A 13,755-nucleotide genomic window follows, 5' to 3' on the forward strand; every position below is an offset into this window, starting at 1 on the left:
GTTTTACGTCACTGTTTTTAAAAGTTGGTTGAACTGTCCGCGAAGCTAAAGCTAGCAAAACAGTAAAGTTTTCCTGAAAACATTTTAAAAGTTTGGTTTGTGAGATTTAAATTTACAGCGCATCACAAAATATCACCCGCACTGAAGTTTATTACTGTCCGTTAACTTAACTTGACATTATGCTGCTAGTTGCTATGATAACTTGACGTTAGTTAGCCCATAAAGACAGCAGCAGGTTCGTCTTCCAAAGTCGCCCTCAACGAACTCCAAACTATAATGAAGGAGGTTGTTGGAGAATGAAAAATGAACCGATGGACGAATGGAGGAGACTCTCAAATGGAAAAGCGTTTGGAAATGCAGCCTGTTCCTACTGGTACCAAGGTAAAAAGCTGATGGTGAAACCCATATCTGTCAGCATCAGTAACAATATCTGCTTTAAGATACACAAGGAGAGGATTCAGACATTGATATCAAGTTTGACTTTGTTTCAGATGCCTCAGCTGAGCTGCGGCACAGTACTCCAGTTAAAAAGGTGAATCACTGTTGAAATAAATAGAGCTTTGTGTGATGTTTTGAAGCAGCTATTACAAAAGTCCTGAAGCTGTAAAGTGCAGGTAATGAAATGGTAACTGAATGTGTATAATATCCCTTTTTCAGAAAGATGGTGGTCATTTTCACCAAGCATCTGGCATAACCAGCTTTGAGATGGACACCCCAACGAAACTATGGGGCAGAGGCACTGCTATCATCCCAGGAGACTCCTGCTGTCCTCCCACTGTGCAGGAAACTGAGGTGAGATCCAGACTGGATTACTGACCAAAATTATTTGATTATTTTAGTCCCAGGGGACTTTTTTTCAAGGACCTAAAGATTTCATCAGACAGTATTTGTCAGCATTTGTCAATGCGGTTTAAACTCTTAACAAATTGTCCCTCTTTCCCAAACATGTTTTTAAATAAGATTCCATTTAGTTTAATTTATATGATGGCGCCAAATCACTACAAATAACATCTCAAAGATACTGTCCAATTCAAGCCAGAAATAATCCAAAACAAGGGTTTTTAAAAAAGAAGTAGCCTGGCTAATGAAACCAAGAGATCATTGAAACTTCTATTCGATCCCCTTTCCCGTCCTGAGCAAGGCGAGGATGGAAAGAAAAAAAACTCCTTTTTAATAGGAAGAAACCTCCATCAGAATCAGAACCACGAAGGGTGGCCATCTGCCTCGACCGGCTGGGGGCTTAGAGGTCAGGAAAGAGGGGCAACAAGCCCCATAACACCAGACCAGGGATACCTGCTGAGAAAGAGAAACACAAGTTAATGACAACAATAATGTCATGTGTACATGGAGAGTGAGGAGAGGTGCATCATGGGAGGTCCCCCAGCAGTCTAGGCCTATAGCAGCATAACTATGGGATGTTTCAGGGTCACCTGAGCCAAAAAAAAATAACAGAGGAAGGAGTTTGACACATGTTGGAGATTAGTGAGATTCTGATAAGAATGAGTGGACTGACTGTTGACTCACAGAGAGCTGTTGTTGGAGAGGTCGAGCAAAAATTCACCTCCCACACACTTTAGCTTTGTGTATTCATTCTCTCACGTCGTCATTTGTGATGACTGTAACAGTTAGAATCCCAGAATCACTGAGTTAACTGCCATGGTGCAAAAATAAACCAGCAAATTCATAATATGCTGTTGTGGTGGTCTGAGCTTCTTGTGTCTTTTTGTCTGCTTTGCAAAAGTCTCCTGTAAAAGACCTGAGTGCCTCCACCATCCAGAGGCAGAGGAGGGAGCTCCAGCTGCTGGTGACCGAGCTGAAGGACAGAGAGGGGGAGCTGAACGCCATGGCGGCCTCTCATCATAAGCAGCATCAGGCCTGGGAGCAAGACCGCCAGAGAGTTCTGACGCTGGAGCAGATGTGCGCTCGTTTGGATGGTGAGAACACACCGGTTCATGTGAACTGATTTAACACAGAGCAAAGCTCTCCTTTCTACCAAAGTTACTCAATATTATAAATCATGAGTTAGTTTCTGGGGCTTTATCTTGGCGTAGATTTCTTCATCTGTGCTGTAAAAGCTTGACATAACACTGTAAAACCTCCTGTCCACCACGGAGACCCAGAAAGGAAACGGACAAAAGCCCAGGACAAAAACATCAAAACAGCAAATTATGCTTTATTTTATTTGTTTTGAACAGTTATTTTAAGTATCGATTAATCCTTTGACTTGTTTCTAGTTAAAATGGTAATTTTGCACTGATTCTTCCTGATATCCATCGCCTCTGTCCAGCCATCAGTCCAAAACCAAAAAAACATTCAACCTATAACTGCGCTGTGATAGAAAGAACATAAACATTCCTGGCAAATTCTCATCTTTGGATGAAAGCTGGGACCTGCGAATAATCGTTTCCCGTCGGTCATCTGAAGCGTCGCTGCCGTCCGCACGTCATCTCGGAGTTGATTCAAACATTCCTTCTCATCACAAAGCCTGATGCTAATGGTTTTTCTTTTAACTGCTGTGCACAGAGGAGTTGCAGAAACGAAACGATGTGATCGGAGTCCTGACTAAACGAGTGTGGGTTGTGGAAACCAGAGAGAAGGAGGTGCAGAAGGAGCACAGTGAAGCCAAACAGAAACTCAGCGAGCTCGAAAAGAAACAAAAACACGTCAGCGAAAAATGTCAAGACTACGAGGTACCGTTGCAACATGGATATACTGTACATCTCTTTTGCCTTCCTGACACCCTGGCAACCGACCACATTCACCTGTATCAGATTAAATAAGGTTGTTTATTGTTTAATTATCCTTAAATAAAACAGATTTTTATATTTAAAAGTTTTTCTCTTTCTTTGGGACACTGTGAAAAACTAAAATCAATAAGAAAGTGTTGCTTTTGAGCCTTTGAACTCATCCTGAGCTGTTTTTTTGGATCTCGTCCCAAAGCACACACGTTTTCTTACTAAAAACATAAATATCCAAAGGCATCGCACAGGTTTGTGGTTTAGTCCAAAAAGGTTCAGCCTTTTCAGTCACTGTAGGTCTTACACAAATAGGAGCATAACGTAAATCTGTTGGTGACACGTCCACATGAGTTCATCCCTTTTCCGCTGCTTAACCAGGTCCGTGCTCCAGCCCTAAATTCCATTTTTCAATACTTTCTTATTCATACTTTGCCTGTTAAGATGAGGAAAAAGATGCTCAGACTTGTTATAAGAATGTAGTCATTGGATAGCTAACTTCCTGAACCTGCAGTTTGAATAAACATACTGTATATGTGTCTGTGATTTGTTTTAGGAGAAGAACCAGAGTCTCAGCTCCACAGTCATGGCTCTGTCCACTCAGGTTGGCTCTCTGCAGGTCAGGGAGGAAGAGCTGAGGTCAATGCTCAAACTAAAGGTACACCTGCTGTTGTGTCTTCTTATCTACCTGCTTATTGGACTAGCTTTCTGTTCTATCTGTACATCTAACGTGCGTGTCTTTCAACCCCTATCAGGACAAAGACTTGACAGAAGCTTCTGCTCATATACTGGATCTCACAGGGCTGCTTCAAGACCTGGAGACGGTGCTGAAAGAGAGTCGCTCAAAGGAAAGCAAGCAGCTGAGAGATGTGGAGGAAAATAAACGCCAATACAGGGAAGCCAAACATGAAACCACACAGCTCAAAGGTAATCAAGTAAAATTTCATTGAATGGGCACAAGACGACCTAAAAAGCCTTCAGATTACAGTCACTGTGAGGATGTAGCGTCCCTTATTATCCACATGGATTAAAATGATCTCTCACATATGCTTAGAAACTCTGACCCCAGTGTGTTCATCATCATTGTTAAGACAGGAAGGCGAGACACTCTGTCAGGAATACTATAACAATACAAATTGTCACCGCTATGAATCAAAAAGTGGGTATGACTAATCATCCGTGACCATATGACCATCCATTATCTTCCGCTTATCAGAGGTCGGGTCACAGAGGCAACAGGTTCAGGAGAGAAACCCAGAGAGTCCTCAGCGACGCTCTAGCTCCTCCTGGGGGATCCCGAGGTGTTCCCAGGCCAGGAGGGATATATAATCCTCCAAAGTTAGGTGACCAAGAGACATCGGAGGAGGCAAGTTAGGTGACCAGGAGGCATCCTAACCAGATACCTGAACAACCTCAGCTGACTCCTTTCGATGTGGAGGAGGAGCGACTCCTCCTATCTCTAAGACTCTATAGGAAACCCATTTCAGCTTCTTGTGTCTGCGACCTCATTCTTTGGGTCACTACCCAGATCTGTGACCATATGTGAGGGTTGGAACAAAGGTGGACCAGTAAACTGAAAGCTGCTTCTTTGGGCTCAGCTCTCTCTTCACCACAACGGACCAGATCAGCGCCCTCATTACTACTGACGAAGCCCCACTCCATCTGTCCATCTCTAACTCCAACTCACCATCACTCATGGAAAAGATCCTGAGATACTTAAACTCCTCTGTCGGAGACTCATCCCTGACCTGGAGAGAGCACCCCACCTTTTTCCGGTTGAGAACCATGACCTTGGATTTGGGAGCCTCCCGGTCCCGTTTTATTAAAAATGGGAACCACCACCCCGATCTGCTACAGGTCTTGCCCCGAGATGCTGAAATGGACAGATCAAGATGCAAGGGGAGGGAGTTCCCCAGGCTTAAGATAGTCGGACAGAAAGTTCAGACAAATTGAAAATATGCTGTGAGCCGTTAATATACTTCTGAGTCTAATTCCTGTCAGATTATTTAGATTTTACACTCCAAAAACCACACAAAGTCCCTCTAGCTGCTGTCCTCTGCATATCTTCACATTTTAGAGGCCAAACTTCTCAAATTGTTTGACCTTGTTGAGGGGAAAAATGACAGACGCTGTCGTGGAAATGGTGTTTCTTGGTGTTTCTTGGTAAATCGATGAGTCGTTTCATCTCTCCTGTTTGCAGAGGAGCTGCAGCAGCAGGTGACGCAGAGCAGCACCCAGAGAGAGGAGATCATCCGTCTGAAACAGGAGCTCCAGCTGCTTCGCACACACCTGGCCCTCACTGGTATGTCACATGTGTCTATGCTTTAATGTCATGTGTGCATTGACCAACCCCCGATGCTTTTTCGTGACATTTTTCCTACTACATATACACCTTTACGAGGAGTGAAACCCATTTATTAGCAATAAGCACAGAAACACGACTGAAAATGACATTTTTGGGACAGCGACACAATGAAACGATGTTATTCTAATGGGTTCAACTCTGTTAAAGGGTAGAAAACTATCTGAAAAGATTACATTTTTGTTCATACAGATGGCAGTACACAGATGAATGAGGAAAATTATGCAAAAGAGAGATGAATGAACACCGCATTTGACCTTTTTCACCAGGGGAGGGCGACGACTGGAAGGATGAGCTGCTGGAGCTGTCTCGCTCCAAACAGGAACGCATCATGTCTGAGCTCCGCTGCTTGCAGCAGGTTGGGAATCTAATTTGTAATACAACGCTGATGTAAAAAAAATAAAATATAAATAATGACAGCACGATGAGGAACAGACAGCAGTTTTTTAATCCACAAAACAAGACAGAAATTCAGGAAGAAACGCGTATTTCCTCATTCCTCCCGCTTGCCCTGTTGTTGGCGTTAGAGGTGACTTTCTGGTTTGCCCACATAGCTGAGTTTATTCCTGCCGTTTCCTCACCACAGCTGTGCGGCGGCGGGTCACCGTCATGGACAAAACTCTGTAAAAGGGTGTAAAGAGTCACATGAAATAAAGACGGTGAAGCCTTAAACAAATCTGAGAGCGAGACACCCGAACTGAAATCTGCTGCTGTGGTTGTTTTGTCCTCATTTTAGATCTAAGAGCCTTTTAACATTATCAGAAATCAGTGGAAGTGAAAAGCTGGAAAAAAAGTATGTGTTACGACACTACTTTTTCAAAATGATAACGTTTACCATAAAGTGTCACCCCAACCATTTGTAAAAGAAAGAAAAAAACAAAGATTTTTTATGATTATTGCTCCAGGGAAATACAGATGTTTGTTTTTTCCTCAGTGTGGAAGTTAAAGGGTGAAAGAAGACGTCAATTTCATGGTTAATATTTGACAAGTCCAGACGGTATCTTCCAAAAGCTGCGGGTTTTTCAAGTGTAAATTTGCTTTTTTCTGTCTCGCTATTCAGCGAGCAAATTCTTGGTGATGTACTTTGGATACTTTTCATCCTGTGATCTGAAACGTGGGTTAAATCAACACAAATAATGCTGATCGTGTGTCCTCAGGTGTGCGAGAGTCAGAGGAACGACCTGCAGCTGCTGCGGCTCAACCAGGAAAGCACACGAGAAGCTCTGAGGGAGAAAACCAGTCGGGGGTTATTTAGCAGGTGAGTGTTGCTGAATCATAGTAACATCAGTAAGAAAGTAAACACATGAGTTTATTTATTTCGTGTATGTGGTGAAGAGCAGCTTCCACGCTGCCAAGATCAGGAGCAGATTTCAGACTCTTAATCAAACTCAAAGCCCAGATTGGCCACAGTCAGACTTTCTCTGTGTTAGCTGGTTGGACTAAACCGAAAAGATAACGGACAGTGAGACAGTTAATCTCTTCTTTCCTCGTTAACCAGGAATTCCTCTTCAGCTTCTGTTCATGTTAACATTGAAAGGAGACATTTAATGCGCCATGTGGTGCTTTTTCTGCACAGAATGCACCAATCGCAGGTAGGAAAGTGTTAATCGTGCGTATTAGTAATTATATTCGCTCCTAGCCTGCTGTTTATATCGCACAAATGGCTCTTAACTGTCCCGATATTAATGTGAAAGTCATCAAAGTCTTTGAAATCAAAGTGAACCCTTCCGCGTAAACTTGTTGGGGAAAGACGATGAGAGTGCTGTTTCCAACTTGTCTCTTCAGCTGCCAGCTGCCCAGCGATTGGTCCTCGACAGCCTTGTTGATGTACTTCCCCTCCAGGTCAACCTCATCCACAGTGATGTGACCGGCTAACTGACTAATTTTCCAATGAACATGTTAAAATACAAAACATACGGATAAACAGCGATTAAAGTGGAAATGTAGTCACATTTAGGTTACACATAGAACCAGGCCTCCTCTGACAGTGTCGTGACTTGCTATAACAAACTCTGTTTCTGGTGAAAATTGGATTAAAAAGAAGCTGGGTCAGTTAAAGAGTAATAAGCTCAATCAGAAGGATGCGATTAAAGTTGTTGTGGGAAAAATGATCTCTTGAGTACATAAGTCGAAATTTAACATACAAAAACTACAAAAATAGAGCTGTTTCTGTCAGAGACGGTTAGGAGTTCGTCTCGGGACAAATCTGGAGTTGTTGTTCTGTTTTGGATCCATAAATGAAAAGTGGAAGGATATTTTGAATCCTGTCGCACATTTAACAACAAAAACAATGTCTGTTTTACGTGTCCCAGCCAGTATGAGTCGGAGTGTAACTGTGAGGACCATCGGTCGCCGTCATCACTCAGAGGGAAGAAACCGGTTCGTGATGCTGTGCCAGCAGCTGATCTGCGAGACTCAGCCAGCAGCGAACTGGGAGTCATATCGGCACACTTGACTGATGTAAGATGAGTCTGATTAATAAATAACAGACAGGCAAGCTTTTACATACAAGCCAGAATAATATATTAATAATTTGGCTCCTTGAGAGAGGATCTCACAGAGATTTTGATGAGAATATTGAGGCCACTCATTTAGCTGTATATGGAGCTACAGCTCGGAGTCTTTTTGTTATTTCTAAATGTGAAACTTTGTTTTCTTGTGTATTTACAAATCGTATTTGTTTTATTTATAGAAGTGTGAAAAAGTCCTGATCCAGCCCTCATTTCTTTCTTCCAAGCAGCCAAACCTTCTTGTAATCTTTTAAAGTGTTCTCCACTTTCTGAAGGTCTTTCAAAGTTTGTCTTTGGACATTTGCTGCTACCATTTTCTGAGGAATGTGTTTGTTTTCTTTGTTAAGCCACTTAACTCTGACCTATGAATTATTCAAGCATAAAACAGGCTTCGAACTCAAGGGATGAACCGGTGTTGTGTCGACACATAACAGACAACTTAGCACAGAACGCATTTTAAATTGTATCTTTAGACACTTTGTTACCAGCAGCCTGTCACAAAGGCAAGGCAAGGCAAGGCAAGGCATCTTTATTTATATAGCGCATTTCATACCACAGGCAACTCAATGTGCTTTACATAAAGACAACAAGGCATTTAAAAGAGAAGCATAAAAACAAGCAATTTAAAGAGAAAAAAAAAATAGAATAAACATTAAAAGCAATCAAAGACGAGACACATCATTAAGACACATAATTTGTTCCCATTTCTTTAGTTTCATCTATGAAAAACACCAAAGATAACACAGCTCGACAGACAGAAAATAGGATTTTTGCTCCAACAAGCTGATTCCCAAAGAGCTATTAGCTGAAAACTTGGCATATCTCAGCATGGTGTGCAGTGTGTCCTTAAAACATTTGAGGAAACTGGACAAGTGGAGGCCAAAAGAAGAAGTGTCAGGCATAAAGAAACTATTTATAGCAGATGAACAGTATCTGAAAGTGGTGTCCCTAAAATCCAGCAAAGACCCGACACAGGACCTGAGAGATGCATCTGGACCTTCAGCTGATCCATCTGCTGTTGGCCCAAGCCTCATCAGAAATGGTCTCCATGGAAGGGTGGCTGTCAAGAAGCCGTTCTTAAGGAAGGGTCACAGGGAGAAAAGGCTGAGCTGTGCCAAATGACTCAAGAAGTGGACTGAAAATCAGTGGCAGCAGGTCTTATGGAGGGATGAATCCTCCCCAGAGGCCGGACCTCAACATTATTGAAGCAGTGTGGGATCATCCTGACAGAGAACGGAACAAAAGGCAGCCGACATCCAAAGAAGAGCTTTGGGATGTCCTTCAAGAAGCCTGGAGAACTATTCCTGAAGACTATTTAAAGAAAGGACAGCAAGCTTGCCTAAGAGGGTTCAGGCTGTGTTGGAGAATAAAGCTGCTCAGACCAAATATTGACTTTAGAGCTTGTTAGAATTGTACAAACTCTGTTTTTTGCCTTTATATATGGTATTTATATTTAGGTTTGCACATGATTAAAGTGACTTTGAACGTGGCATGGTTGTTGGTGCCAGACAGTAACTCAAATAAGCACTTGTTACAACCAAGGAATGCAGAATACCATCTCTGAACGCACAACACGTTGAACCTTGAAGAAGATGAGCTACAGCAGGAGCTATGTATGTATATATCTATATATAGATATATATATTTAGGGCTGGGCAACGATTAAAATTTTTAATCTAAAAATTAATTCAAAAGTAGTGTATAGCTTTTAGCATTAAGTTTGATTTGAAATGTACTGCCATATGAATGAAAGTGCCATGACATTTGCTGTGCAAACACACTTTTAACATCAGCATCTTTATGTAGTTTTTATGTAGAAGCCTCGCTCCACTGTCTGTTTCGTTGAATGACTTGCTGCTATCAATTGTGTGTTTTGCCTTTAAGTGATATTTTAGACTGGAACTACTACAGTTGTAAGACAATTCAACTTGGCAGTGTTTACAGATGACTTTGGTTCTGTCGACTCCGCCGTCTGGAAGAACTTTAAAATGAAAATGGCCGAGTAAAAGTTCCGTACCCTTCTCCATGTTTGGTGGATCCACCAATTACTTTCTTTTCCAGTCTCGCAGGAGACAGCAACAGACTTTTAGGATAATAAAATAAATAGTAAAACCTGCGTTAATGTGCCATAAAATATTTATCGGCGTTAAATAAATATCGAGTTAACTCGCCCAGCCCTTTTATTTATTTATATATACACACACACACACACACACACACACATACACATATACACATCCCTTTATGACCACAGTGTACCCATCTTCTGGTGGCTACATCCAGCAGGATAATGCACCATGTCACAAAGCTCATATCATCTCAAACTGGTTTCTTGAACATGACAATAAATTCACTGTACTCCAGTGGCCTCCACAGTCACCAGATCTCAATACAACAGAGCCCCTTTGGGATGTGGTGGAACGGGAGATTGGCATCATAGATGTGCAGCCGACGAATGTGCAGCAAATGTGTGATGCTATCACGTCAATATGGACCAAAATCTCTGAGGAATGTTTCCAACACCTTGTTGAAAGTATGCCACGAAGAACTAAGGCAGTTCTGAAGGCAAAAAGGGGTCCGACCTTTTACTAGCAAGGTGTACCTAAGAAGGTGGCCGTGGGTGTCATATGCTTATAGCACTGTGTATAGTTACTGTCGGTTCGTCGCTGTTGTGCTAATGAACAAACTCGAGCTGTGCTTAGCATAAAGACTTGGAACAGGGGACAGTAGATACTCCAGCTCTGATCACAGATAACTAAATAAGCCTCCCAGCACCTTTCAAATTCTGTAATGGTGCTGAATAATTTCACAGCCAGAGGCAATGGCTTCATGGCTGGTTGTTTGACACACTTCCATTTTCAGTTTGTGCCCTTCAGGTGCAAAAGAGCTGTCTGCTTACACATGTACCTCTAATGACTGTGTCCCATCAGGGTGATGAAGAACATCTGTCCAGGTTTTCTCTACTGCGGCTATTAGATGACTCCAGGCTGCTCATGGCTGCAGCAGAGAGCACCAGCCCCAGACACCACAGCTCTTTCCAGCACATTAGCCCCACTGTGAGATGTGGGACCACTGAACAACTCCACCTGCATGAGTGCCAGACACCCCACCAGCACTACCCAAATACCTCGCTACCCAAGGTAGAGAAGTTTCATCATCTTTGGCCTCTTAATGTGTCTCCATTTGTCTTGGGGTGTGGCACGAAGGGTGTAAAACGTTCCTACTTTTAGTTTGGGTGTGTTAGACTTAGAGTTTCTTTTTTTTTTGTCCCCAACAGAAGAGTGAAACTCCACCCAAAGCCTGCCCCCGTCACGGTGCCAGCCAGCCTGCCGGTCATGTGGACGGCTTGATGTAAATGAAGAATCGAGTCTCTCTGTGAAAATCTCAGTATTAGCTGAACCCCCGAAGCACCGAAATGAGAGTAAATTCATTGTAAAAAAGGGGAGTTACTACATAAAAATACGTGCTCACACCAAATGTGGGACTCTGCTTCCTCTCAGGTGGAAAGATGAAGTTTTAAAAATGAGGACTGCGCAGTGTTTTTATACCTTCAATGTATGTTTTTTTCGGAAATATAATCTACATTTGTATACTCTTATGTAAAGCTGACGTATTCACACTGTATCTTTTAAATCATAATGTTTTTAAAGGCTGCATTGTGTGGAGTGGGTGAGATGTGAAACCAGTCCTACAGGGCTGATGAGTTGTGCGTCCTTGGGTTGTCTTTCCAGTTTCGCTGCCTCCAAATGTGCCCGGTGACGCAGAAGAAGTATCTGTAGTCTTCAGTAGCTTTCACATCTTGTAACTTGGATGTCCTCTCACTGCTTTTTGATAAAAATGTTTTTTTATGTAAGCTACATGTCGGTGGGATTTTATTTCCAGCAAGAGGCACTTTAAATGAATCTGTCTTTAGTTGTTAAGCTTTTACACGAGGAAGAAACAGCTTTGTTTTCTCGGCTTTATTTCAAAAGGTTTTTGGGGACAGTGAGCTCCACACCTGACGCACCTTGAGCTGTCTTTTTTTAAGAGGAAGGAGAGCTCAGGTGAGGAGCAGGATCATTTTGGATTTGTACATCTGACTTTAAGGTGACAACATGAGCAAAACGAAGAATAAAAGTGAAAATAAGACGGAAAAGGCTTTGGCTGCTGAGAAAGAACAGTTTGGTAAACAGCAGGTAAGTCCATTATATTTTTGAAGCTTGACTTTTTGGTCCAATATCCACCCTTGGTCCTACCAGTCCAGTTAACAGAGGTATGGTGGCTTTCTTCTTTGGGTGATCAAGGATCAGTGGCAATCTAGCCCTTCAACCAGAGCTTTGGGTGGCTAAAAGACCAGAACACCTTAATTTCCCCCCCAAAAAGGTGGCACCTACCCAACCTGCTACAATGGACAAAATAGTGATAGAGCCAATGGGTGGAAGTAAGATTGGATCACAATTTTTTTGATGAACCTGATTATAAGGATGGCTTGTATGGACCTCATGTTCACAGGTTTACCTTATTTCAGTTATAAGTTGCTGTACCAATGTATATTCTGAAGCTAAATCTAGTAACTTAAATAACACCTTCAACAAGGAAGAATTAATTGTTTTACATGTCACTGAGGCAAAATTGTAATGTTATATAGACTTGTAGGCGGTTGAAACATTTTTTTTTTTGTTGTTGTCTATTTTCTTTCAGCTACACTGCATCAGTAAAATTACCAATCCTGCTGAAGCGCCGCCTAAAGAAAAATATGTGCGCAGTATCCTTTCAACATTTAACATCTGCTCGTTTTGTATATGTTGACTCAAACTACTGATAAAGACAAATATTACACTCACGAACTACATTGAGAAAGAGTAAAATACTCTAGAGGTGTGAAGCTTTGTGACGTTTAATGCTAACTGTAATGCTAACAATTGTTGTTAGCATGCTAATATTTGTAAAGAAATGGGGAGAAAAAGCACTGTTGATTGTATAAGGCTTCATCTTTTTGACAAATTTTAGAAAGTCAAGGTGATATAAACTAATAACAAAAAAACAAAACAAATCCCTCTGAAGAAAAACGGTATAAATGTTCAGTAGACTGCACTTAGAAAACTATTTAACCTGTGGAAAATGTCATAATGGTTCATTCAGAAGCTGTTCATAAATCCTTTGTTGATTTCATGTACATGTTGTGGGCACCACCACATGAACAATCAGGGAATCCCTAAAGATTTTAGGATGTTCCTCTTCATGTGCCACTGACAACAGCCCTCATTTCTTTATATTTTTCTTCCAAGCTGCCAAACTTTCTTGTAATCTTCTGAAGAAACTTAGAAGAAAGCAATTCCTCAAAAGGAAAACGTGAAGATGCAAAAAATGGTGCCAACCTCTCAAATAAGTATTTGTGTATTTCTTAAAATTAGAAATATTGAATGTGACGTCTCCAGTAACTGTCAAAGGAAGCAGTATGGACTGTTTCTATCAGATTTTTTTGAAGTCCCCTTAACGGCTGTGAAGATGTCATCATAGGATCTTACAAAGATGGTGGAGCCTCCACCTTCTGGTCCTATGGCCAGAATTTGCCTCTGTCCAGCAACTCCATGGTCAGCTGGAAGTTTTGCTATCTGCTGCACAAAATTCTCAGGGGCGGACACAGAAATGTATGTGACATTTATAAACTTCCTCTATTTTCTCCACCGCACTTTCTTCTTGTGATGGTGCTGTGTAACCTCTGTCTTCTCCATCTGATCCACAGGCTGTTGTGGATTCTCACAGACACAGCCGTGCCGTGAGAGACATGGGCGTCCTGTGGGTGAGTAGATGCAGATCTAAAACCCGTACTTTGGTTTGAAGGATGTTATAATGGTTGCTTTTGTAAAATATACGATGATGTGTGTAGAGACTGTATCTTCATCTGAATCTGTGTAAGAGTAAGAGTAAAATCGTCAGATTCGAAGGGAACTTCTTCTTTTTCTCCCTCAGGGAAGCCTGCATGATCGGTATGGTCACATTGTGGCCTTGTATGCCAAATTCCTCCACCTTAAAATGGAGTTTCACGCAAAGGTAATGCATTTCTTTTTGTTTCATAGTTTCAATAGTTCCATTTCTTTTTGTTTATTTGTATATTTTACAATTAGTGTTTCACTGTTTTCCTGTTTGTGAAATTTAAAGAAAAAAA

The 13,755-nt window shown here is 41.7% G+C and overlaps 2 protein-coding genes across 2 annotated transcripts in view; both read left to right on the forward strand.

Moving 5' to 3' along the window:
* On the forward strand, positions 1–11,460 carry ccdc62 (coiled-coil domain containing 62). The gene is made up of 13 exons (XM_075456693.1): positions 1–381; positions 492–532; positions 658–792; positions 1,742–1,934; positions 2,524–2,690; positions 3,292–3,393; positions 3,491–3,662; positions 4,936–5,037; positions 5,367–5,455; positions 6,255–6,355; positions 7,410–7,557; positions 10,538–10,747; positions 10,885–11,460. The coding sequence occupies exons 1-13, from the start codon at positions 297–299 to the stop codon at positions 10,960–10,962; spliced, it is 1,623 nt and encodes a 540-aa protein (XP_075312808.1). The 5' UTR covers positions 1–296; the 3' UTR covers positions 10,963–11,460.
* The window catches only part of hip1r (huntingtin interacting protein 1 related), a 21,394-nt gene continuing 18,638 nt past the window's right edge, over positions 11,000–13,755 (forward strand). The window contains exons 1-5 of the mRNA XM_075456692.1: positions 11,000–11,782; positions 12,288–12,351; positions 13,095–13,237; positions 13,333–13,389; positions 13,560–13,640. Coding sequence (XP_075312807.1) covers positions 11,702–11,782; positions 12,288–12,351; positions 13,095–13,237; positions 13,333–13,389; positions 13,560–13,640 — 426 coding nt within the window. The 5' untranslated portion in view covers positions 11,000–11,701. The remainder of the gene's footprint in view (positions 11,783–12,287; positions 12,352–13,094; positions 13,238–13,332; positions 13,390–13,559; positions 13,641–13,755) is intronic.

This window comes from Odontesthes bonariensis, chromosome 22, assembly GCF_027942865.1.
Source record: "Odontesthes bonariensis isolate fOdoBon6 chromosome 22, fOdoBon6.hap1, whole genome shotgun sequence".
NCBI lineage: Eukaryota > Metazoa > Chordata > Actinopteri > Atheriniformes > Atherinopsidae > Odontesthes > Odontesthes bonariensis.

Excerpts from the sequence above, each read along its gene's own strand:
- ccdc62 (XM_075456693.1), top strand. The coding sequence starts at position 297 with ATGAAAAATGAACCGATGGACGAATGGAGGAGACTCTCAAATGGAAAA. Across the intron at positions 533-657 it reads ACAGTACTCCAGTTAAAAAG|AAAGATGGTGGTCATTTTCA; the intron begins GTGAATCACTGT and ends TCCCTTTTTCAG. Across the intron at positions 6,356-7,409 it reads AGTCGGGGGTTATTTAGCAG|CCAGTATGAGTCGGAGTGTA; the intron begins GTGAGTGTTGCT and ends TACGTGTCCCAG.